Raw genomic sequence first — 27821 nt, 5'->3', positions numbered from 1 at the left:
TTCCTCGTATTAAGTTTCAATGAAAACTTTTGTGAGTATAGAACTATACATTTGGAATGAAGAAGGGAACATACAGGTATATCTACACATCAGACAATTTAATAAGGTCTAAGAATTAATTGGTTAGTTTAAAATGCTAAAATGATTCCCTTAGGATTTATGAGCTAAGAATACTCAGGGGTTTAGTGTCCTGACATCTCTTTAATTAGCAGTCTCCAAGATCTCACACTAAGAAGATGCTAAGCCAGTGCCTTCTGTCATATCTCAAGAGTTTCAGAGGGTTTGGAAGCCACAGAGGAAGGTGAATGTACTATGCCTGTGAGCTATAAAATATGTACAAAGTACTGTTTTCTTACTAGTTTCAATTTAGGATTTCTTTCTACCACCCCTGCTTTGACGGTGATGCAGTTCTAAAAGAAATCCTAAAGCAATCCAGCAAAGATGGGTGAGGTAAATAAAGATGCCGTTGAAAAATACTTGGAGAACAACCCCCAGTTTGCGAAGGAGTATTTCGACCGAAAAATGAGGGCAGAAGTGCTGGGAAGTATCTTTAAAGTCAGCCCTGGAGATGTGAAGGAAGGAGTCAGCTTCAAAGACATGTCCCGTCTGGAGGAGTGTAACATACTTTTTGAGCTGCTAACAGAAATCCAGGATGAAGGAGGCACTATGGAAAAGATAGTGCACAAGGCCCTGCAGAGGCTGGCACAGCTGTTGGCAGCCGATCGGTGTAGTTTGTTTATTTGTCGTTCCCGAAACGGTATTCCAGAGGTAGCCACCAGGCTCCTCGATGTCACTCCAACTTCCAGCTATGAGGAAAATTTGGTGAATCCAGATAATGAGACTGTTTTTCCTCTGGACATCGGGATAGCTGGATGGGTTGCTCATACCAAGAAGTTTTTTAATATACCTGATGTGAAAAAGGTAAGTGACTTCTCTTGGAGAATGAGTTTCTGTGCCTCTGTTTACTCAGCTTCCTGCACAGGGCTTGTGGTAGTAATTTTTCAAGAAACAGACCAAAAGCACGAGAGAGTAGCAACATCTTATGCTTAAAATCCAGCAGAACCACATCGTGTAGCCTAGTGAAGTATTTTCAGTATCCTTGCACCACAGTTGTAATGTAATTTTCTATAATAAGGGAGGCAAATATTAGATTAATAGAGACCAATAAGTACTTGTGTTTCAATTGAACGTGGCATGCTCCTATTCTGTTTTCCAGGGCAGGCTTGCAAGTGTTCGCTTCATGCTGGTATACGTGCACCTCTGGATAGAATTAATTTGCACTTTTTGTAATGAGGATTTGCACTTTTTGTAATGAGGATGCTTCTTTATAGTAGGTGAATGATGCCAGTTGAAGATGATGTCAACAGATATGTTCAGCTTCAAGCCTGTCTTTGAATTTAAAATAGCTCCAAATTTTGAGTATGTGAAGATTCAGGGCTTTTGTTCAGAGCCACCTATAGAGGAAAATGAATGAGTCAGAGCTGCTCTGAGACTTTCATAGTTTCGCTTGAATTTGCACAGAATCACCTTTTTTAGCTATGGGGCTGTTAAGTGTTATTACAAATGTCAATTAAATTGATGACTGACCTAACAGAAATTAAACATGCGTGAATAAGAACTGCTTTAGAAGCTGCTCAGAAATAGATGGGGAAACATAAATGTGCTTTGATTGCTGTAGATTCCTTTAAAAATAGCTAACTTTATATTATCAAATGGTGACATCTTCATCTCTTTTTAGTCTTACATGAAAAAGCTCAGCATAGTGAAATAATGCTATGGTAATTGTTCAAGATGACAGTCTGGCTTCTCAGTATTTCCTATACAGTCAACTTAGAATTCCAAGCCATTTTAGAGATGGAAAACACCTCAGTGTTCTAAGATCAATGTAAATGACAAAAATCTTTATATACTGCAATTATTTTTGTTTTCCTTTTCAAGCTCAGAAACAAATGAAACTGCATATATATGTAAAAAGAACATTCCAATACACAGTAAACTGTCAAATATAAGTAGCCAACATGGGAGCAAACAGAAGGAGCACTGATTGGAGAAAACAAATCAGTTGATTTTTACCACTAAGATGCTTTCTGCAATGGTTGCTATTCTGACAAGAGGCATCTGATTTACTGCTTCTTACCACCACACGGGGAGATAGGCGGATAATCCTTCTAAATTCATAAGGCTGATTACATGAGAAAAGATCACGAGGATCAAGAAAGATGTGCCCAGAGCAGTGCTGCTCAAATATTTCTGTGTTTGCAACAGGATTTCTTCAAAACCATGTGACAAATGTAATTTGAATATGCTTAAATAAGAGAAGCTTTCTGTCCATCTAATCCTGCTAGGTATACATTTTGTGCTCATAGATTAAGTCATGTTGGCTGGATATCTGTCCAGCTATTATTCATTCCAAGGAGATCTTTACTTAGGCATCAATTTGTTCTTTTAGGATTACTGAGGTCTGTGCCATTAGGCTCACACTGAAAAAATGCAGTTAAACCATGGTGCCATTAATCTACATTTGGTAACTAAATGCTATCAAAACATTTAAATTTTATAACTTAATTGCAAAACTCCCAGACACTTCTCTGCGATAAATATTTGTTATTTTAAAAAGCCAAACCCTGGAGATCTCAAAAATTGCTTCCATTTCTATTTGATCTATGAAAAAAAGTCGTGTCCAAATCTGCACTTCTTACACAGGCAAAGTTCTCACTTAATGTCCCCAGAATCTTCATCTCTGTAAGGAACCCAGAATTGCAGCTTTAGGCAGTTACATTTAAGGAATATAATGAGTCCAGGGCAGCAGAAATTAACACCTACTGAAGCATTTCTCATGTTTTTGAAAGGGTAATTATTTTTCAGGTTACTTTGCATGCAGTTCAGTCAAACTAGACTGTCCGCTACCCAAATCCTCAGCAAAATATGACAAGCAGAGTTGAGCCAAAGAGGAATTTTGCCCTTATTGCCTTGTCAGAATACAAAATACACAATGAATAATTCTGGATGGCTACAGTACTTTAAAATGTCTCACCACTTTCTATTGTTGACACAATCCATATACAAACAGCACAGTGTTTTTTAAGACTTAAGTGTATGACAACATTGACAAACTCACAGTGAGACATTTTCATGCTTCAATCACCACTCCTTTATAACAAGAGTGAATGTAACCAAGGATCACAACCGCAATAAATCATTGAAAAACATAAGACTTCACTTTTAGTGCCTGGTAGCCAGTTCTTTAGGCCTTATCTCCTTCCTCAACCTGGAAAGATACCAATAAACGTGAGGAAGCTCCTCATCCTGACTAATGCTTCAGAAAAGAAAAGCGGAGGAAAAGATACAGACATTCCATAATTAACTTAGTAGCCAGAACAGTCTACCCCCACAAGATTATGGACCTGTTGACTGCAAGAGCTAATAGTGTTTAATCCAGGATTTAATAGTCGTGAGAAATAGGAGGCCAGGCAGGAGCACTACCCTGATAATTTGCCTCACATTATTCCCAGGGGTTTGCAGAGTAGGTGACTTTAAAATTCCAATGTAAAATACAGATTGCATAAAATTTGATATGGCCATTAATATTAACTGATAAGATAGACAACATGATAAAGAAGAGTACAATTACCTTACATATTTTGCTAAGGTATTATTTCCAAATAAAACTAAGAACAAAGAAATAGTTAAACAAGGAGCATGCCTTCTGGTGAATGAAAATCTCAACATTCTCAGCATGGAAGAACCAGTAATATAGTCTACATATATTTGTTTTAATCCATTATGTATTTAAATTATTGCATTATTCCTTTTAATTCAGAGATACTTGAAGGCAAAGATTTAACTGGGGATTGGAAACTCAAGAAAATATTCCTGGTTATAATAGAATATGAAATTAGATAAATGGTGAGAAAGGGCTTCAAAAGAAGTGAGGACTTTTGGATTAGATCCCTAAGGCACTCAAATGTTCTCATGCTGCAATAACAAGCCCTCATTTTTAGAGATCCTGCACTAGAATCTACAACCCGCAGTGAACTGAAGAACAGAGTGTGGAGAGATTCTGGTGCTGACATCTCAGATTAAGCAGGCAGAGCACTGAACATTGTGGCACCTAATTTAACCACTTGGATACAAACCAACTGAAACACATCTGCAAGTTGCAAGCACTTCCCTTAGTAAACTGATCCAGCTTCAGTTTGCATAAGTCTTTTTTTCCTGGGTGCTCTAATTCTCTTTAGAGCAAGGGTGGAAAAGACTTTAATTCCAGGCATCTCTGAAAAGAAATGAAAGTAAAACCACACAACGTTACAGTAGTACTGCCTTCCTACATGTCTGGAAGGTAATGAGAATTGAAAGAAATAATCCTGATAATAAAAAAGACATTGTCATAAACTCTCACTCTATATGGTAAATATTGATGGGAAAAATCGGACTGTGTTCCAATCTGCTATGAAGACAAAGATTCAGTCAACATTGAAGAAAATATTTTGACACAGGAACAAAGTTCTATTAATTGTGCTTCCAGAAGAAAAACACAAACCTTTAGTTCTTTCCTTGATTTAACTTGTTTTTAAATGGGAAAGGTCACAAAACTGAAGAAAAATATAAAGCTTAAGCTTCCTTTTAGACCAATTTTCTTGTTTTCAGTAAGAAAAAAAAAACAATATAATAAAGATTCAATATCAAAAAGATGCAAAATAGCTACCACCTCACCTACTCGGTGGTAAAAATTGTGTTTCAGAAATCTGAGCCAATGCAAGACAAACTGTGGGAGAACAAAATTCCAGGCATAGGAGACAATACTGCAGGGCTACCAGAAAGAAAACCAAGAACACATAAAGATGGTGCAAATAAATGTGTAATAACGACTGAGAGTGTGATGCCGGTTCCTTATGTCAGAGGTTCCTGTTGTTCCTGTTCCAGACCTACTCCTGGTCATCACATGTCCAAAGGATGATGTATTTTGACCAGCCTGAGCTCACGTATCCAACCCAGAACCTCCAGTCCAACATGAACACAGTAGTCATAATTGCAAGGAGTCCCAGACAGCCATTCCTCCTCTGTGCTTCCTAAGAGGAAAGAGATGGATGAAAAATCTGTTCTCTTGGCACTACCACCCCAGCTGCAGGATTAAGTCTTACTACTTCTTAACTGCGAAATTTGATGCACTTTGGCAAACTCAAAATGGAGAGGTAGAGGGCCTGACAAATACTGACATGTCACTTGGAGCCAATACAAGAAGGAGAAACAGAGTTTTTTGAAAGCAAGTAATGGTGATGGTGATAGGAAAACCAAGATGTAATCTGTGGGACATGAACAAAACGACAAGTAAGGTCCTCAGACAAGAAACAAAGGTTTATGGGAAACTGCATTTCCTAACATTTCAAACCACACATGATGGAGATGCTGATGGCGTAACAAAGTAAAAACAATTTGGAATAAGCAAGTATGCTGGAGATGTGAGAAACCTTGGTACTAGCAATTTTGAGCTGCTGTTGTTATTACCTCAAAAGAACCAGAGCAGTGAAGCTTTACCTTGACTAGCTAAAGAGGGAAGAGGGATCCTTGTTCCCTCACACTTTGGTTTTGAGTTGCTTTTCATACATCTCCTTTGCTCTGTCTTTCCTGCATTTGTATAGATGACATACTTTCACATGTGCAATGGAAGTGAAATTGCAAGGATTATACCATCTCATTACTTAAAATAGCTTTCACATCTTCTGATCAAATTTAAACACAACAAATTATCTACACTGCAGACTTTGATCTGGAGTTTCCAATAGCATCAACCTGACTTGCCTCAGACTGCATTTTGTCATTAATCCAATCAGAAATGCTCAAGGCTTATCTCAGTCTTCTGGAGCACAGTGTAGCGAATCCTAAAATAACATTATGAATTATTTACTTTGTTTATTAAATACTGTAGGACAGGTCAATGAACATTAGAATTAAGGTCTTCATAATTTTTTAAGCTTGGCATAGAAATGTTCACTTGGCTTGTGAAAGGTTAGAAATTTCTGCAGAGTTTGGTTTTTGTGGTTTGCTTAGAGAATTGTGGGATATCTAAAACCAGCCAATGAACGAGAATTTATCATGAAGGAAAAAATGGTTTTAAAAACTGGTAAAAGGAAGTAGAAGAACATATCCCTTCCAAGAAAAGAATTGAGATCTGCAGAGAGCACCACAAAATGAGGCACAAGATGCTTCCTTCTGGCCAATCCATCAACAAGAACTTTTCAGAAACAATAAAGTAATATTTGTATTTAAAAGTAATCATAAAAGAATAATGAGTAGATAATACTTTAAAATCAGCTTTCTTCTGGGAATACCTGTGGTTCCCAGAGGACCGAGTTTTTCTCATTTATATTTATTTTACTTTATTACATACATGAACTTATAATTGTGTGGCTACAATTCAGAATCAGATGTGCTATAGTCTCAGTGAGCAAGTTTATTTGTATCTGCAGTATGTGAAAAATACAGAATATGTTTAGATAAGATTACCTTATTTTGCCTTTTCACAGAGGTGTAATCACAGTTTTCACAACAGTGACTTGTGATTTTGTAAATTCAACTGTTAGCTATGAGATGGAAATTAGGCTTATAAAACTTAAAAGAATTGAAAAGCTGAGTCCAAATGGTCTAAACATTGAGCATTATATTGATATTTCACTGGTAAGAGGTTTATAATATATTTTGTAGTAGTGTTGATAAGTTACAGTGAGATAAATCAGGTGCCATGGTTTAGAGAATCAAACTGGCCACTGATTTCAAGTGTACAGGCTAGATCCATAGTAGCCTGCCAAATCCCTCTCCAGTTACCTTCTACCACCTGCTACAGAAAAATTAAAACAAAGTGGCATCCTGATTTTCCACTCCTATATGCTGGTGCTAGCTTAGTGCATGTTGCACATCGTAGGATATACCTGCAGAACTGATCACCGTACCGCAAACAGCTAGGTATCTTAGCTTCAAGTGGAGGTAGCAGAAAAGCTTGCAAATGTACTATGGTTAGAAAATTATCAACAGATTGCCTTTCCCTCACCTTTTTTCAAAATCCTGTTTTATGATTTAACCGAGAACTGGAAGTTCCAACCTTGCTCTGAAAGATGGTTGGATTCAAAGGCTCAGGCTCAAATAGATGAAGCATCCACATTCATCTAGTCATGGGAGCGCCGAGATGCTTTCCTGGCTCTGGTACTGCAGAGCATATTCCTGGCTTATTTGTCTGTGAATGTGATTTTCCAGACATTGTGAAAAGTTATTTTCTTTGAAAACAAAAGGAGCTTATGTTCTTAACAGAAAATATTTTAAAACCTTGATTGGAGTTTTGGCTTCAAAACTCATAGCAATTATGTGCAAAATATTCAATAATGAAAAGCTTAAATCCAAGTAAAAATTTTGGCTTGGATATGCACATCATGTGCAATAGGAGTCTTTGTATATGCTGTGGGACTGCTGCCAGTGTGTTACGAGGTATTTCTATCTTTCTGCATAATGACACTATCTGGGCACAACTCAGGATGGCTTGTGGTTACTGAACTTCTTGTTCATTAACACAGATTTGCCTTCTTTAAAATTTCCCATCCTCTGCAAAAATCTAATGACCAAAGTGCTTCTCCTGAATGACTCTGATGACCACTGCTTGTACATTCAGTCTGGAGTTATTAAACAAATAGACTGTGTTCTGCCAATTCAGGTCACTTGGTATATACAGGTCCCTTTTAAACATTCAGAAATTCACAAATGTTTAAAATTTCTATTTATTCCTCCATAGCAGCCCACAGCACTCTAAAACCAGGACCATGACCCTTGCCATTATGCTAGAAGCACTTAGTGCAGTAGAGGGACTACAAAAGGGGCTGAAATTCTCTGACTTACTTTATTTTGAATGGTTAAAAAAGTTGGGAGATCCAGAAATTGTTACAGAATCCCAAATACACACTCATCAGAATGGTTGTGTCAGTAGGTAAATCATCCCAGAGAAAATCAAGTATTTCCATATGATGACATACATGTTTAGCAGACTTCAGGACAGTATCTGATTCTTACATAGAAGAGAGAGATTGACTGGCATTTTCCCTGGATGTCTATTACGTGAGGTTCCCTTACACCTTTCTCCAAGAAAAACAGAAATCAACAACTCAGGGCAAGTTTGGCAGATACAGAGAAAAAATCCTCTCTTCCCCTGGATGACACTCAGAATGGGCTGCACTTCCCAGGGACCCATATACAGCATGATACAGCAAACTACAGAGAAAACATTGGTTACTTTTATTCTTCTCATTGAGGTTTATGGGGATGGCACAGGTTGTCCTTAAGCCATGCAATTGTCTGTAAGACAGCCCGCTCACTATGTATAAAAAAGACATTCAGAGTTACTTCTACACGATTCCTTTCATGGAAATGCAGTCCTAGAAGGAAATCTAAAATGCAAATGTAAAAGATGGGCTAAAGACCATGAAGAATGGAAGGGAAAAAACCCGAAACCCTAACATTTTGAATGCATAATAAAATCCAGTCTACCTTCTCAGGTCTGTATATGCTATAAATTTAACATATACCAGAAACATTTGCTAAAGAGAGAAGAGGGGAAAAAGGAAATGAAGAGGAAAGATCCAAAGAGTAGACAAACTATTTTAGTTGTGGTATTTTCTGGCCTTTCCATGCTTCAATTTACATTGAAGGTTGTTTGTTTGTTTGTTTAAAGTAGTTTTGTCTAAAATTTATGGAAACAGAAATACCGTTATTTGGCATTCTGCAACACTCTCCAGCTCATGAAGGTGGATGAGACCTTGAGATCCAGCGTGCAGATCTTGGCTGCCTAAGCTAACGCAGTAATTAAGAGCAGTGACATGTATCAGCTCTGTGGGTAGACACACAGTAACAAGTTGTCACTTTATAAGTAGATTCACAAATACTTGGTAACAGCAGGGGACTGGTAAGGTTTTGGAGTCTTGGTTCTGGGTGGATGTCCTTAAAACAAGACACCTCTGGCCTCCTTCTGGCCAGCTGCCATTCCTATCCATGGTGTTATAATGTCATCTGACCTCCCCTGGTCACCAGGCTGCTGGCCACCTCTTGAAAAAACACTCATCACCTTGAGAAATCAGAAGCAGAGCTGGTAAAGGAAACTCAGGAAGAATCTGCCATTGACTGTACACCAGGACTTGCGTGCTTATCTCTGAAGAGGAAGTTTGAGCACTGACTTGTTAGAAGTGACAGATGTGAGGGGATGGAAAAGACTCAGTGAAGACAGCCTGGCATTTTTAGCTGCTTAGTAGAACCATGTCACTTACCACTATGCATGTACTCACAGATTTCAATCTCCCAACTCACAACTCAGTTCATTTAGATATACTGTAAGCACATAAAAGCCCACAACCCTCAACACACTGATTTCCCTGACAAATTTCGAATCCTGTTTTAATTAAAGAAAACACTAACACATTTCAAAGAAAACACCAGGAATTTCTTTGATAGGAGGAAATGAAACAATTTTCCATGAAACACAAATTAACTTCCAAGTATTTTTTCCATATAAGAATGAAAAGAATAGCTTTTACTAAACCCTCCTCTTCTCTTGAGTTCAAGGATGAATCTGGTGGTGTAGTTGGTTGTGGCTCGTTCATTAGCTATGTGGTGTCATTCCCACAGGATCAGACATCCAAAAAAAGCAGCTCTGTGTCCTGATCCACCTGGTCCTACATCCTCCCATTCACCAGGAGAGCATGTTGGGCTGGGAGCAGCAGGCATAGGAATCTGTCAGAGAGGAAGGAGTAAGAAATGGCCCAGCTGGATGCATACCTGCTGGGGATGCCTCTTTGCCAGATTTTTACCCTACACATTCAGGACAGTTTTATCCATGGGGTAAGGGGACAGTATTATGAATTTATCTATGGAAATAATAATAAATATTAACATAGCTATGAAGTAACTCTCTTACATGCAAAGCATATATATCACCCTCTCAGATAGCCACAAAGTAATATCACTTTCTCCTTTGCTCTACATTTTCCTGTATTTTTAATTCCTTATAATTCTAATAAAAACCCACAGAGAATTTGCTTTCAGAAGTTATATTAATAACCAATGCCTAAGTTAAGCTTGTACATATAAATCTGCAAGATTGGGTTAAATAATGCTTTTGCAAATACAAACCTACTGCCCTCTGAAAGCGGGCTCAAAGCATTGCAAAGAAATTAGCAAATGAAAAGATCATGTGCACTTGGCATGGTAACTTGTTTCATTTGTGGATTATTTTTGTCTGTTTTTTTCCCTTTGCTTTCAGAATAACCATTTTTCTGACTTTCTGGACAAGAAAACTGGTTATACAACAGTCAGTATGTTGGCAACCCCAATTATGCAAGGTAAAGAGGTGCTCGCTGTTGTGATGGCACTCAACAAATTACATGCCACCGAGTTCACAAAAGAGGATGAAGAGGTAATAACATCAGAGGTCTCACAACAGTACAGTTGCTAGTTCAACAAGTAGTCTGAGTGAATCTACCTCTTGATTTGATATTTTTGACTTATTTTTGCTCTTTGTCATTTTTAGGTCTTTAAAAAATACCTCAATTTTGTATCTTTGGTCCTAAGAAATCATCATACGTCATATCTCTACAATATTGAAACACGAAGAAGTCAGGTATAGAAGAATTTGTTAATGATAATACTTTGCTTTCAAGTGAAACCATTATTATTCCCACTATTTTATATTCTTGCAAGCTTACTGGAATAGGGATAGCATCTATTTAATTTTTCAATTTGAGAACAGTAATGTACCTTATCATTTCACTATGGAGTGCCTATGTTCATTTTCTTACTGTTGTGAACATTTACCCTCTTTCTCTTTTGTTGTAAATAGATGCTTTTGTGGTCTGCCAACAAAGTATTTGAAGAGTTAACAGACATAGAACGGCAGTTTCACAAAGCACTGTACACTATTCGAATGTATTTGAATTGTGAAAGATACTCTGTTGGTCTGCTGGACATGACTAAAGAGAAGGTAACAATCATTTTGCCTACTTGCTAGAAATGAGCTACTCCTAATTTTAACTTATAAAATTGATTCTTCTTATTAATTCACTCTGCATATATGATTACATGTCTCTCCAAGAGACAGAGATACCATGCTTTCTAGCTGTTTGGGATAATTTATACAAAGACTAACCATGCTACAAAAATTACATGAAAGTATGTATTATACCCCAAAAGATACAAACACCACAAAGGCTAATTCTGCAATATTTTTTCATACTAAAAATTCCATGTAAGACAGAAAAGGAGAAGTGCAGGTCTGATTATTATTTTATAAATACTTGCCTTCTAAACCAACAATTAACCTGTACAACCATTCAGATATAAGCTTCAGATAAGGCTGCAGTTTATTGGCAAAGCGTATCTTGCCTGGAATAAATTTAGTATTTTTTTTTTTCTTAATATTGTCTAAAATGTGACGATAGTATAGCTATAGAGAAGCAAAAATAAAACTGCTGTGCACAGATATCATGTAGCTTATGAACACAGAACTGATTTTATTTTTCCTTTTGCTAAACCCTGTGTGTTATTTTCTCAGGAGTTCTATGATGAGTGGCCAATCCGGTTGGGGGAGGCTGAGCCTTACAAAGGCCCCAAGACACCCGATGGACGAGTGAGCATTTGAATTTTTCTTTTGATGAACATTAATTTTGATATTGAGGTTGTACAGGTCACCTATGTATTTTCCTCTTTTTATTTAGGAAGTCAACTTTTATAAGATTATTGACTATATTTTACACGGCAAAGAAGAAATCAAAGTCATTCCGTGAGTATTCATTGACAGGCTGCAAATCTGGGGTAATTAGATATATTGCTGGGATAGAATAATAACATGTCTGTATTGTAAAAATAATTTAATTTCATTCTCTCCATAAAGGTCACCTCCAGCAGATCACTGGTGTCTTGTCAGTGGATTGCCAACATATGTTGCTGAAAATGGATTTGTAAGTTCATAGCAAAAGAAAAACCTAAAAATATTAGTTCATGCAGTTCTTCTGACTGAAACATTCCCCCCAAACATCTCCCTGACCAAAAACCTCTACAAAAATACCATGCTGCTTCCAGTGTCATTGATTCCCAGTGAAATCATGAGACTCAGTAGTCTGGATGGAGACAAGCCCTCAGCACAAATGGCCAAAACATCAGAAAAATCTCCCCCTGATGGTGGGACATCAGAGGAATAATGTGTGTGTCAGATGTCACTTTCCAGCTGTGCTAACTAGATCTCACAACAAAATGTCCAAGTAAGAAAGTCACCATATACACAGTTTTAAATTCTTCTTTTTTCCCCCTTATCTCTTGATAATAAGTAATTCAGTGTTGTGACATATGACAGTTATTAGTAATCCTATGGAACTTTTAATAGCAGTAAGGACAGAGCTGTCAGTACTCAGTTACCTCTTTCTAATAAAGCCCCATGACATTTTAAAGTGGAAGTGATCCGAATCATTATGCTTATGCACTGTGAGACATTGCACATGAGGGGCTTTGCTATAAGCACTCTGGAATGACGTCTGTTAGAATAACCACATTTTATTTAATAGAAACAGTTTTAATTGCTGTAGCAAGCTAGGGTGCTTGCTGGTGCTACCAAAAAAACCCTGCCATTTTAATATATCAGGCCAAGTCTCGATGCACATTGTACTCCACTGAAACAATGTCTCTCTTTTTTTATGCCGTAGATTTGTAACATGATGAATGCACCAGCAGATGAGTATTTCACATTTCAGGTAACTCCAGTAATGTTAGTAATTACAAATCCTTCAGTAAAATATGCTAATGCTTTCCACTATTTACTTATATAGTTGAGTATGTATTTTCTCCTCTGCTTGTGATGCATGGGGCTTAATGTTATATAAATCACATTACTACTTTCAAAGTATTACTACTTTCAAAGAAATAAACAACATTTCCTGTTCCTTGTCTTTCCTACAGAAAGGACCAGTGGATGAGACTGGATGGGTTATCAAAAATGTCCTATCATTGCCTATTGTCAACAAAAAAGAAGAAATTGTGGGAGTTGCAACATTTTACAACAGGAAAGATGGAAAACCTTTTGATGAGTATGATGAACAGATCATTGAAGTAAGCTGAATAGATTAGAGACTTTAAGGAGACACGATAGCAATAAAAATACTACTGTAAAAAGCAACTGAAAAATGTCTAAAAAAATTTCAAACAGGCCATATTAACATCTAAGCAAATGTCTTATCTTCACTATATGGTTCCTTAAAAATCAGAAATTCTATTTCCCTTTATAAACCTGGCAATTTATGAGAGATCATTTACATTCTAATAATGAACAGAAGTCAGATATAATTTTATTTTTAATCATTTGACTTTTTAGTCAACATCTCCTACCTACCAGTAGGTCAGCAGGTATGGAATGCTGCCTGCTGGTGGATGTCCTGTCTGTGCTCACGGGGGTTCCCAGAGCATTCACGATCACGAGCACTTGATAAGATGCTACACAGCATATCCAAGTCCACTCAGCTAACTTAAGCTTCATAAGCCTCAAAGTCCTGTATACAAAATGGGAATACAGGCCCTTAATTACAAAATTGAGACAAACAACATCATTACAAGCTCTGAGGTGCTAACAGAACCTTTTGATGGAAAGTAAAGGCTGCTATCAAGCAGAGTTACACACTGCTTTTCAAAGGGCACTACCAGAAACTGGAGTTTAAGAAAAGTAAGTTTAAATTGTCAATCTAATTTTACTGTCATGTTGTCATCTCCACCTTGCTTGGCTTTGTTCCAGACTCTCACACAGTTCCTGGGATGGTCTGTTTTAAATACTGACACTTATGACAAAATGAACAAGCTTGAAAACAGGAAAGACATTGCTCAGGAAATGCTTATGTACCAGACAAAGGCCACCCCTTCTGAAGTTGAATCTATACTGGTAAGTTTCTGCTCACAGTCACAAAATTAAAGCAGGAAATTTGCTACACAAAACCTGATTTTCTTACTCATTTTCATTTTTAGAAATACAAGGAGAAATTAAATGTAAATAACATAGAAGACTGTGATCAAAAGGATCTTATCAGGATTTTGGTAAGTTACTAAATTGAAAAGTCTGGTAGCATGTTTATATCAGATAGTGATGTGTCATTATAGAAAAAGCTGTGTATAGCCAAATCCTGATTCATAAAATTGTTTGTAGCTATCTGTTCCACAAACTAGATGGATTTAATAACGCATCTTCAACCTCCCCAGTTTTTCTATGTGCAGATCCCACTACTCCCTATAGGGAAACATACTGTCTAAAATATGTGTCGACAGACTTGGATAGTCAGTTATATAGAAATATTTATATAAGTTAACATTTAAAGTGTTTATTTTTTAAATATCCAGGGGGACAGTGCTATACCTATAGTTGAATTTATTTAATTTTGAAAACAAAAGAAAGGACATTGATATAAGCTTACCTCCATTCTAAGCAAGAGAACCATGCATGAGTGTCCAGTAGAACCAACCTACATTCAGATTAATTTTCCTGCTTTTCTTTAGGCAGAGAAGTCCAAAGACAGTGATCAGATTTCAAGTCTGCCTAGTGTCACATGTTTTTTGAAATAATATAAAAACATAATACTGGTATGAATTTTTCAGTCTCCAAAAAGCAATTAAAATGAGTTCACATTGAGGAGTCACAAATTCAAAGGTCTAATAGCTTCTGTACTGCCAAGGCAACATGCAAATGCTTTATCCTATTATAAGACCTGGAATCCCAGATAGCTAATGGGATAAAGCAGGTGTTTCTAGATCTGATGATTCACAAAGTAATGGGTCTTAAAACACCACTGCTCCAGGTTTCCTTGTCCTTGACCTCAGATCAGAACAGATATAAAGGAAAATCCCAGGGAGTAGGAAATACCTTTGCACGTAGGTTCAGCCTTATTTGTTGAAATATATGCACACATTCAGTCATCTTTTTTCCTCATCTGTAAAACTGAGATAATTTATAGACTATCATGGAGTAAGTAATTGTGATTATATAATCTATTTTTTGTGTTGTTTCCAGATTTCCCTGAATCAATTCTTGTTTGGGTTGGGGTACATCCTTTAAAAAATAATAACACTCTTCCTACGCTTTGGGATATACAGATGAGAAGTGTTGTAGAACAGGTCACTAGCGTTGCTATGCCAGTTAGGCTATTCACTGTGAATCTATATAAAGTATACAAAAGAGGTAATTTAAATTTAATACAGACTTCTTAACTTTTGTATCCTCTGCATTTTGGAATTTAGTATATGTTTTATGGAAATTCTTCACTGCAAGGAAGAGCTGGCCTAAGCTCTGTATCTGCCCTTCAGAGAGAAAACACCCTGAATGGCATCCAGACAACTTCCTATGAAAATTAGTACATGGGGAAAAGATTATGCACTTTAGTAGTCTGTAGTCCACTACTGGAATGATCCCTCGTTTTCATCAGTGTCCAGGAATGTTCAGAATAGACGGTTGTAAACTACAGAAAGGCAATGGCTAGGACAGAATCACCACCAGCTACAGCACTGAGAAAGTAAATAACTCTAAGGGATTTGAAGAATTGAAGTAAGCCTTAACCATGAATACTATACGCTTTGTAGATGTAAGCATGGTAACAATGCTTATGTATATACTGAGATCATTCAAGAGCTAAGCAGTCAAGAACCTACTGCAAGCAGACAAATGAGAACACAAGTAAGATTTGTGATTTTTTATATCTAACATAGGATTTTCCAGCTAACTTTCTATGTGCCAAAACATAGAATCACAGTACAGTTTTTGTTGGAAGGGACTTCAAAGACCATCTTGTTCCAACCCCCTGTCATGGGCAGGGACACCCTCCACTAGCCCAGGTTGCCCAAAGCCCCATCCAACCTGGCCTTGAACACTACCAGGGAGGGGGCAGCCACAGCTTCTCTGGGCAATCTGTGCCAGTGACTCACCACCTATCACAGGGAACAATTTTTTCATTATAACTGATCTAAACAACCCCTCCTTCAAATTAAGGCCATTACCCCTTTTTGTGTCCTTCCATGGCCTTCTAAACAGTCCCTCTCCAGCTTTCCTGTTGGCCCCTTTCAGGTACTGGAAGGCTGCAATAAGGTCTCCCCACAGTCCCAACTATCTCAGCCTGTCTTCATAGGACACCATTGGTGATCTTCGTGGCCTCCTCTGGACTTACTCCAATAGGTCCATGTCCTCCTTGTACCGGGGGCCCCAGAGCTGGATGCAGTGCCACAGGTGGGGTCTCACCAGAGTGGAGTACAGGGGAAGAATTGCTTCCTTTGACCTGGTGGTCATGCTTTTTTTGATGCTGCCTAGGATTCAACTGGATTTCTGGGCTGCAAGTGCACATTGCTGGGTTATGCTGAGCTTCTCTTATGGGTTTGTCTATTAGTTGTATATAGATTATCACAGACAAAGAGAGACTGTCACAGGAGACAAGGTAAGAGAGCATAATTTTGAGGCTTTTATCTATCCTCTTTGAGAAGAAAGCCAGCGTTATCACCACTGTGTTTCGTAACGTAATACACATTACTTTGTACTGAAGCATGAGGCCTTTGAAGATGCACAGAGTATACTGTCCTTAGGCAATGTTTCTACTGAAGTCAGAAAAGAAAGTTTTTCCAACTTTGTTCTTGATAGAAAAACCCTTGTCTTTTTTATTTTTTCTAACAGAAAGAAGAATTACCTGATCCAAAAGACTTAGAACTGTATGAATTTCGCTTCAGTGACTTTCCTGTTACAGAGCATGGCCTGATAACTTGTGGAATACGACTGTTCTTTGAGATAAATGTTGTTGAAAAGTTCAAAGTCCCAGCTGAGGTCTGATTTATTTTGTCCTGTTCCTATTTATTTTAAGATAGAAGAAAAATAGCTGACTGCAGGTACTTTAATAAAGAAGTAGGCAATACCAAAATATTACCTATACAAAAATATGGGTAATAATTTTCCATTTTTAATTAAACATTTCCATATTTGTCATAAAGACTTTAATCTGGAAATTGTGTAAGCCATGGAAGGGATTAAATCAACACAAGTTTACATAAACACAGTTTTGCTGTTTCCATGTTTAATTAAATGAAAAGCAATTATTTTCATAGAACTTGCACATTATTACAGTAATTTCATAGTATATTCCAGTAGTTTTATAGGAATTCCATCAGTACAGCCTTAATCACTTTTGTTCACAACAGGTCCTTACAAGATGGATGTACACAGTCAGGAAGGGTTATCGAGATATCACTTACCATAACTGGCGACATGGATTCAATGTGGGACAAACGATGTTTACTCTGTTGATGGTAATGTTGCTAATATTAACCCTACATTCATTATTGAGTTTTCCTTTCAATTACAACTGGACAATTCAGGAATGAAGACGCTCAGAACTGTCCATCTTCTTTTACAGACAGGCAAAATAAAGAAATACTATACTGATCTAGAAGCCTTCGCTATGGTTGCTGCTGCTTTCTGCCATGACATAGACCACAGAGGGACCAATAACTTGTATCAGATGAAGTAAGTATCAATGCTCAAATATTTAGTATTTTTTTTAATTTGCCACTAAAAAAAGTCAAAACTGGCAAAAATATAAGCACATGTTCTATACTAATCTAGTGTGAATGAACATTTCTTCTACAGAAGATTTCTGCCTCAGAGCAACTGTCGTGACAGCTGAAACACAGACAAAAATGCAAAAGTAGAACCTTAGAAAGATCTCTTGGAAATGCAATTCATTTTTAAGGGAGACTAAGCTCTTGCAATGCTTAGATTGTAGCAGAGCCTCATACACGAGGTCACAAAGAAATAGGAAAAGTAAATTAAGATCCCTAACTGGATTATTTTTTTTTCAAGACAAGGCATCAGCACTTTCCTGGAGGGGGATTCAGGATGTGGCATAGACAAGGGCTCAGTTGTTCCCCTGCCGCTCAGTTTACTGACTGATGTAGGTCTTTTCATGAGCTGTAATCTCCTCATGTTGTACAGGATTCCGAGCTAAAGAGCTTGTGTTTTGCCAGTGGGTCCACAAGCCAGTAAGTTACACAAAATGAGATTAATCTTTGCAATTCATGATCCTTTTTGTTCTGAGAATACATTCTAAAGGATTTCTTTGTGATTTTCCCTTTGTTTGTTATGAAGCAATATTCATTAGTAGATGCTAGTTATAAAACAATATTAATACTTTTTGGTTTAAACTTACATTTTTATTGCAATATTTCATATCATGGTGAGACTCACTCTTCTGCTGAAGAGTGAACAATCTACCCTTCAGTCTTTTATGTGACCTGCTGGAGTTTCTATGTGCTAACCAGAGAACACAGGATTCTCAGACTTATCATGCGTATCAGCTGAATAGAACCATAATTTTCTGAGTATGGTTTCCTACCAACTGTATGTCCAGGATGGTTTATCCTCTGCCTCTGACCCTGGATACACTCCTCCCAGGAGAGGTGTTTCAGCCTGCATGCTGAAGCAATGACGCGAGGGGATTTTCTGATTATTCTAAGGGATTCTCCAGGTGACGTAGGAGAGAGAGAATGACAGACACTGATTCTTATTCAGCGGACTGCCTCTCATCCAAATAAGTTTAAGGGTGGTTTTAAATCTTCCTTACTGTGGTCTTCCCTAGCTGAAAGCCCTCTATGTGAGGACATACGCAGTAAAGCTATTTATAAATAAATTATCAGGCTTTACCGTGACAGTCCTAATCTCAAGCCAGAAAATACATGTAGCAATCCGCCTTGGGTTATCTGAGGAACAGAGTTATTAGTGAAGGAAAGAAGAAAGGAGGAATATATACTCCCAAACATGCAGAACCACGTGGAGCCTATGTAGGCAGGATAGTTCCCCCTTCCTCCTGCTACCATACATAGTCTGACACAGAATTCCCTCTGCTTGAAGCTTTGCCCAGTGTCAGAGGAATGCTTTGAGCTCCGTGATAAGACTGAACACACCTGAGCTGTCATGACATGTGTAGTCCATGTAGTGATTCTGGGGGGTGGGAGAAGCCCAACACATTAGAGGAATTCAACTTCATTATATTGTTACTTTGGATTTTACTTACTTACAGCAAGTTAGAATCACAGGGGATATGGCCCACAGTCATTACAGACAGACAAATGTTCAAGAGCTGTGCCACACAATAAATATGAAAAGAGGCTATTTTTAAGGTACGCAGAAGAGGGTGTGTAGATTAATCAGCAAAACTGAACATGCAAGACAAAACAGAGACATGTTTTAAAAAACAACAGGTTTTGAGGCATCTGACCATGCCTTTGACTTTAGTGGGCTCTAAACTTCCAGTGCTTTCCAATTTCCATCATTACTCAGCCATAAGAGTGCAGGCAAAAAAGTTTCTTTTCCTCTGCATCATACCAATACTTAAGTTATATAGATTAGCTATTGAACATGCAAATAAGAAGCATTTTAATTCTAAAAATTTGAATCCTGAATCAAAAATGTTGTCTCCAAAATATCATAAAGAATTGCTGCTTTTTCAACAGGTCAGCTGCTCCCCTGGCAAAACTTCATGGCTCTTCCATTTTAGAAAGGCATCACCTAGAGTACAGCAAAACCCTATTGCAAGATGAGGTATGTCTCCATGAACCTTCTGTCCACACTGATCCACACACAAGTTCCAATTAAATTATCACATCCCAAATTTCACCATGGCTCATTCATTCCTCTAGGTTCAGATTAAGAAATGATGCTAAAATTCAGAAATTCAAGGCAAATTATTATGCATTGTCCACTTTTAGAGAAACATCAGTAGTTCTGCTAGACCTAGACTCACCCAAGACAGAAAAGCTTTTCCGCAGACCCTCACTCATACTCCTTAGATTTTTTCCACTTTCACAAAACAGCTCCTGTTGAAACCAAAGCAGAAACCACAATGTATACATACAAAATCATTTAATTATACTGCTGCCCCTGACTCAGGAGGTCTGAGTTCAGCTGTTGGCTCTGGCAGCTGAGGAGCAAAGGGATGGAGCTGTTTATGGAGGGACCCCTCAGCCCAGGCCAGATGCCCACCTTGCTAAAACAGAGAAGGTGTTATCACAAGCCTCTGTGGCAGCTCCCATTACTGATGGTCCCCTCAGATACCCTCAGGTGCCCGTGGAAGGCAGCCACAGAGGTGAGGCTCCCCACTGCAGTTTCCTTAGAGTCAACAAAATGGCAGCAGTGCAGTGCAGTGTCCCCCCAGGGCTCTCTGCCCCACAGAGCCCTGCTCCTCTGGTGGGGATCATCCATCCTTTGCTCATCGGCACCTGGCTCTGTCCTGGCTACAAAGAAAGAGACTATTTAGAAATCTTTAATACGTATTTTGCAGGGAAATAAGAGATTTAACAGGCAAGGCTTGAACACATGTACCCTTTGCATCCCACTTGTTTGCAGCAGCATGGCAGGCACTCACTTCCACCCTCATTTTTCATTTGCTAGTTGCTCTGGTGGTGCTACTTCTGGACCTCATGAGACCACAGAACAAAGCCTTATATCAATCAGTAGCACAATGATCATTACAACCCCAGAAAATTTATATTTTTTTTAAAAAAAGAAGCAGACAATTAACCTTTATTGATGGCAATGTACTTTTTCAGTCATGAGATGCTGGGGACTACCCCCTCGTCTCTGCTGAAGCAGCTATCAGGCTCTCTGGAGGCTCTCAGCGCCCTGTGCTCTCATGGGTATTGTCCCCTCAGTTAAAGAAGGAAGGAAAACCAGGATGCTTAGAAACTAACACTGAGTGTGGTGCGCTCATTCCCTTTGAGGAAAAGGCCATTGCACTGACTATGGTATGTCCCTAACAACAGTGTAGGCAATTGCCAACTCAGGTTAACAGGAGGAAAAGATGTCTACTGTCAAGTTTTAAAAAGTCTAGGAAAATTAGGTTTATGGAATGTGATCTGTAAAGAACTTAGGAAGAACTGCCATTTCTTTACTAATTATGTGGATTACAGGTGGTTTTCTTTGCTTTTAGTTTCTAATTGGCAATAGCAGGATTTTAAACTGAGTAATTGTAGTTATTTGTGCAGCCTCTGGGGCAGCATCTTCGGTCTACCTGCCTTTCACATAGCTATTTAGCTATTTATTGGCCATGAGTAAGGGCCATCTTTAACAACTGAGTAAATTTTCATTTGTGCCATTATTTTAATTTTAGGGACTGTAGTTGGCCAGTTTTGTTATACTATTCTATGAGACAACCTGTATAGTACAAACCAAAGACAATATTATAAAAGGAATTGAATCCGTAAACTTTCCATCTTGCAGAGTTTAAACATCTTCCAGAACCTAAATAAGCGCCAGTTTGAAACCGTTCTACACTTATTTGAAGTCGCAATTATCGCAACTGACTTGGCTCTGTATTTCAAGTAAGTACTAAATTCTGTATAACTTCCTACTGAAAAAAATGTCAATCCTATACAATTTATGACTTTAGCTGTTAGTTGTCTATCTGCAGAGTAATGAGATGTTTACATGAAGAAGAGTACAGAACTATATTTAAAATTGTTATTAAGTCTAATTCCTCTAAAAAAATTTAGACATTCTTAGATTCATTCACTTTCAAATTAGAGAATACATAAATGTATATAATACCTAGACTATATTTTAGGTCATTCAAATAAGCTTTTAGTTACAGCAAACAGTGTTTCAGAGGGTGGATTCTGTACCCTAATCCTAAAGTTGTGTGCATGTGTGATATTTAGCGTAGCATACTAGTTACTTATATTGAACAGGAGTATGCTTATGACATGGAAATTAGTATGCTAGTTTAAAACTGCAGACATTAACTCATCCCAGGGCTAAATATGCCAAAGACTCCAAATATCAAATCATCCATCCTATTCCTAAATTACTGACTTAATGTGCTTTTATAATGGGTATTTTCCAAAAAGATATATGGAACCTTTTGGTTTGGTCCAAATGTCTTAAGCCAGGAGAAAGGAAACAATTCAGTAAGTTATTAAATTTTAGTGAACAGTAATTTCATTATTTCATTCATCCTAAATGTGAATTGAAAGTTTTATTAAGCAATAGAAAGACATATCTATTTTTGCCAAAGTTTTAAGTCAGGTCTTAGTGCATTGGATTTTTGAGGGGAAGGAGCAGAACATCTAGTAGCATTTACTTTGCTCTCTTCAGTTCATTATGTTACAGGAAGTAACACATATGTAATACTAAAGAAAGAAGAATGTCACCATGAACAGTTTAATACGAAGAGTTAGGAAATTGGTTATTTGTCAGGAATTCTGATGTAATACTTTACATATCAATGCTACACAGCAAAATCTGACTGTGCTAGGTTACCAAAAAAGTTTGAGTTCAGTGGGAAGAAGGTGTCACTTTGATACAACTATGACTAGAATATTACTCTAGAAAAGCATAAATATCAGAAATATGGCTTTCTATTTATTTTTTAGTGCAGGAACTTTTTCCCACTAATACATGGTTTATTGAAATATTTTAACAGGAAAAGAACTATGTTTCAAAAGATTGTGGATGCAATTGAAAAAATGGAAACAGAAGAGGAGGCAATTAAATATATATCTATTGACCCAACTAAAAAAGAAGTCATCATGTAGGTGGTTAAACTTTTATTCTCATTCATTCAGATACGTAGGGCCAGATTTTAAAAGAATTTTGGCACCTAAACATGTAAATTAACCTTCGATGTTATTGTCTGATGAAGAGCATAACCATGATTTTAAATTAGAAATAGATGTCTACAATCTTCTCAAAGTGCACAAAATGTGCATCCATCTGCTTTGTTGACATCTACATTCCTTAAAAAATCTTGTTGTTTGGGTTTTTTTTCTATCATCATCCTAACTGTAGTCCTGTTTTGTTCTGTGCTTTTAAAGGGCTATGATGATGACTGGATGTGACCTGTCTGCTATAACCAAGCCTTGGGAAGTGCAAAGTAAGGTAGGTACTTTTCAAGCAGACGATACTGCCTTTGCTATCTGTTTTACTGCCCATTTGGCACATGGCCATTAAAAAACCCCAATTTATTATTTGACAGGTATTTAAAGTACATGCAACTAACTGTGATTCCAGAAAACCACCTCTATTTTTCTGCCACTGTCAGTGTAAGCGTTCCATGAAGCCACTCCCCAGCCACTCTACCCTTCCACCTTCCTCTATTTGTCCTTTAGCTAAAACTGGCACACCTGATACTGTCAGCTGTTCCAGCTACTCTTATTATCACTCTGTTATTTTTGTGCTATCTAACTTCTGCTATTTTTCAGGTATAGATTTAACAACAGTATAATTTGAATTAATCGTGCCTGTTCTGTAGATCTTTGTGCCATTTCAAAGTAGCTTAAACACACTAAAAATAAATTCTGTAGCACATGTGACATTGCTTTGTACATAAGTACTTCAAGTACTCCAGTAATTACTGACCATCAAGCTGAAGCTCATCACTTAGCCTTGCAGGAATAGGTTTTAAAAATGCATAATCAAAATACAACTGCAAGATGCTTGTCAAGCCTACTAAGTAATACACTTCCCAGCTACTAGAAGACTCTGTTATGTTGCTAATATTGTCTTGCTCCTGTTGACAATAATCTATCATTTACTCAGCATGCTCGAGACAATTTGCTGGAAAAAGCCTGAAGTACACCAGAGAGTGCTGTAATTTTTGACAGAAACATTTGACTCTCTCTACAGGGATTAAAAAGTGGAATTGAATTGTGTTTGACTGAAAGTCCCTATGTCTGGAGAACTTTTTAAAACTTTTCAGAGATAACCTAGCTAGTAAGATATAAGTCCTCTATGGAAAGCAAGTTATTAAGTAATACTTTAGTAAATTGAGAATACATTGATTTAAGTAATAATATGTCAGTTCTTCATTAATCAGTAGTTTCACGATTTCTGAAAAAGCTTTTCTTTTCTTTATTTATTTAAATGTACTGCTTTCTGCTGACACTTCCATTGAACTGTGATTATTCAGGTTGCCCTCATGGTTGCAAATGAATTCTGGGAGCAAGGTGACCTGGAACGAACCGTGCTACAGCAACAACCAATTGTAAGTATAAAATAATTGTGACTGAGTTAAGCAATATTAACTGTTATTAAAACATTGAATAAATAATACTCCATGATGCTTACTAGATCATTATACTAAAAATATGTACATAATCTAAATTACTGCTGTTCTGTTCTAGCCTATGATGGACAGAAACAAAGGAGACGAACTACCTAAGCTCCAAGTTGGTTTCATAGATTTTGTGTGCACATTTGTCTACAAGGTAAGACACTGCAGCAGTTCTGATGGCACAATTAATGACAAACTAATGCAGTTAAAAAATCATAGACAGCAACAGAACTCTTGGTCACAGGGTAAACAACTATCAGAACCATAACAATTTTTCAGTCTTTCATTACATAGGAGAATTGCTCCCACAAAGCAAATTCAAGAGATGTGAATTAGTAAAAAGTGGAGATCTCAGTGAAACTTGAGGGTGCTGAGGCTTCATTACTACCTTGAAAGACTGAGTTAGAAAGACCACTCTGATTCTTCACAGTCCCATTTAAAACAAGTCTATTTCCAATAACATGCAACCACTGCATGAACAAGGATTTACTTTCAAATGTGCATCAGCAGATACTCACACTATTTTAAAATTATTTCTCTGCTACAGAAAACCCTCTGAGATGAAACAAGAGCTTTAAAAAATGTGAAATCAAATAAAATTAATTATTCTAGCATACATACTGAATCAGATTTAATAGAGAAATGAAAGCAATTGTTTTCTCTGCAAATTTCTAATTTACTAATTTACTAATTTGAATTGTTTGTATAGGAATTCTCAAGGTTTCACAAGGAAATTACACCTATGTTTGATGGTCTTCAAAACAACAGGGTTGAATGGAAAACACGAGCTGATGAATACGAAGAGAAGATGAAAGTTATTGAGGAACAAAAGAAAAAGGAAGAAGAAGCAGCTGCCAAAAAAGGTTAAGTAACTTCTAAGGTTTTCATTGATGCAGATTTTTAAGGCAGTCCACATTCTCTCTCTCAAATCCATGCACACAGTGCACTTGCGCAGCATTCTATTAAACTTTATGCTAATGGCATGCAAATTCTGAATGAGCCAAATTAGCTTTATCTTTACTTGGAAGAGGAGTAACCTTAAAAGATTAGCCAAAACCAGCACACTGACCTAATCTTCTTAACTGCAGAATTACACAGAATATGACTATCACAAAAGCAAAGGAAATTCAAGCTTGCTTTGTATTAAGACTTAAAACTGAATGTAATTAAACATTCATTTATCTGAGAGCTGCAATCACCTGAAATACTAGAAATGTATCAAAATCCTGTGTGGCATCAACCTCAAATGCATTCAGGTGCATTAAGTTGAAAATGGAAAACATAAGGAAAAAGGATGGGGATGGATATTGTGCATTTGGAACATAAAAAAACCCAGCGCAAATCCCCACTTCTCTTCCATGTTAAAGATAAAGCTTTTGGCCCTAGTTCCCTAACATCAGTTTCTTGGCTGATACACACTCCCTCATAAAATTTAACACTAATCTTCCTAAGACAGCCCAAATCCTAAAATGGAAAGTATGGTTCTGCATATGATAACCTAGAACAGAATCTGATTTTATAGAAACTGAGAACTTACCACTCAAGTGTAAGAATGAAACAAGATGGTTATTTTTATTCTATATTGCATGTGGAACAGCAGGTTAACAGCTCTGCCAATCAGCTGAGATGCCTGTAAAGGTGCAGAGATTAAAACAAAAATGTGTGTGATTACTATAGAATGATTTATTGTCAGCTAGTCTGAAGAAGAAAAGTTTGTTTACTCTGTTTCACATCTCTAAAACATAAACCAGTACTGAATAATGCATTTGTTACTCAGTGTCTGTGGGAAATAGGTGAGTATTCTTCATATTTCACACACAAGAGAGGCTACTAAAGGCCACCCATGAAGTTAGAGTGTGGAGTTATTGGTTTCTAAAATAAGTTTTGCTAGGCCAAAATAAAAACTTGTTGCAAAGCGGTTAAAAAAGTACTGTAAATTACATGATTCAATCAAAGCAGATTTTTTGAAAAAAAGGTTTAATAAAATAAGTCAAATATTATCACTATAATAAAACTACCCTATTTTTTTTGCTTGATCAGAGGGTGAAATTACACCCGCCTGTGTCCCAAATTTATTTTTAAATACTTTTTTTTTTACAATTAATCATATAATCTTATTTGATCTTAACTTATTACTGAGAACTAGCTGGGTTGCAAGCTCCAGCAAGTACTCTAGCAAGTACAGTACTCTTTCCTTACACTAGAATGTAAGCATCTGACTTCACAGAAATACCAGAAAAGTAAAACAAAACAACCTGGGACCTACACACAAACCTCCTTGTACATTTGCTTCCTGGGCAAGGACTATAGTAACTAAGGTCTGAACCTATGTCCTTAAGCAACAGGTTCTTCATTAAAAAGTAAGTTATACATTTAGGAAGACTCCCGCCTGAAGTTAGAGCCAACTTACACCATTGGTATTTTGGAAGCACTTAGCTGTTGACTTAAGGAAAGAAGTATTTTCTCACAAGGAACCTTATGCAGGCAAGCATGGACAGACTGATTTGCAGGAGCTAAGGATCTGACCTTTGCATATCATAATTGGCACCACAAAATGTAAGTGAATTATTTTGCATCTTTTAAATGTGCACTGGAGTGAGGCCATGCACATTTCTGACCAGACCTGACACCTTCAAATCGAGGCCCTGAAAATATATGGATTTGTTTGATACATGCTGACCAACCCTGGTTTCTCTAGATCACACTGACCTGGCTATTTTTAGCCATTCAGTAGACAGAAAGCAAAATAAACATATTTGCTGAACCACTACAGTGGAAAGTTCAGAACAGAAACTAAAACAGAATACCGTATTAAACTAAGAAAATAAAATACATAGTAACATTGTGTTGATTATATCCACAAATTACAGAGGGTAGGACACTGATTATGTGACATGTTTCAATGCAGGTGGAAAGGGTCGAAAATGACCTAGTAACATGGTGATCCACAGCATTCAAATGTAAGTTTTAATTCTAATATTGGTATCTTACCTTAAATGAACCTGGAAACGCAATTTATTACACTGAGAGAATCTTAACTATGACCAGTGAACATCTGTGGAATCATTTGAGAGAGACTGTAACAGTAGCTACAGATAAACATAAAATGTGTCTCTCAATTGGTAATTACAAAGGGATTCATGCAGGGTTGGATAAAGGCTTATACAATCAGGTCAAATTAAAGTTTTTGTATCATCTGCTTCAAAAATAGATTCACAGATTATATTGATCCAAGAGTTTATTTCTTTTGCATGGCTTGCATACCTCAGTTTTGTATGTGTGGGACAGAGTCATATATATTTAGCTACTGAAACTTTCCAGTAAGAGTGGTTCAGTGTGTGTTTGGTCCTTTGAGAAATGTTGGTATCAACTGCTACACTATATACACGTTTGTATATACAGCATGTGTTAGTTTCTCATCCTGTTTTCCTAAACAAGTAGCGAACGCTTGTTCAATTTTCAGAAGGTCAAACACACATAATATGCATGTCACAAAAGCCATACCTTTTTAACAAGTAAGTAGAACAAGTAAAATTAACTGAACATACTCACTTTACTTTCCTTGTCTGTTTTTTAGCAGAAAATGCAGCTGGAGGTGGTGGTGGAGAGGACGGAAAATCCAAAACATGTACAATTTTGTAATTCTTTGTCTCAGACACTGTTTCCGCTGCAGAAAAGACATGTAGAAAG

At 37.2% G+C, this 27821-nt stretch overlaps 1 protein-coding gene across 1 annotated transcript; it reads left to right on the top strand.

Moving 5' to 3' along the window:
* Window positions 1-441: 441 nt before the first annotated feature.
* Window positions 442-27821, top strand: PDE6C (phosphodiesterase 6C; the record flags this gene model as incomplete). Its single annotated transcript, XM_084264494.1, has 22 exons — window positions 442-921; window positions 10292-10444; window positions 10559-10648; window positions 10868-11008; window positions 11579-11653; window positions 11742-11806; window positions 11918-11984; window positions 12723-12770; window positions 12976-13125; window positions 13802-13945; window positions 14029-14097; window positions 16709-16855; window positions 17227-17334; window positions 17442-17551; window positions 19537-19624; window positions 21302-21402; window positions 22503-22610; window positions 22894-22957; window positions 23988-24062; window positions 24202-24285; window positions 24841-24994; window positions 27709-27821. 22 exons carry the CDS (start codon window positions 442-444, stop codon window positions 27771-27773), a joined length of 2586 nt encoding a protein of 861 aa, XP_084120620.1. The 3' UTR covers window positions 27774-27821.

The sequence above is a fragment of the Gallinula chloropus genome (genome assembly GCF_964237585.1).
Source record: "Gallinula chloropus genome assembly, chromosome: 5".
Lineage (NCBI taxonomy): Eukaryota > Metazoa > Chordata > Aves > Gruiformes > Rallidae > Gallinula > Gallinula chloropus.
Note: the sequence above shows the minus strand (reverse complement) of the source record. Positions and strands in the feature narration are given on the sequence as shown.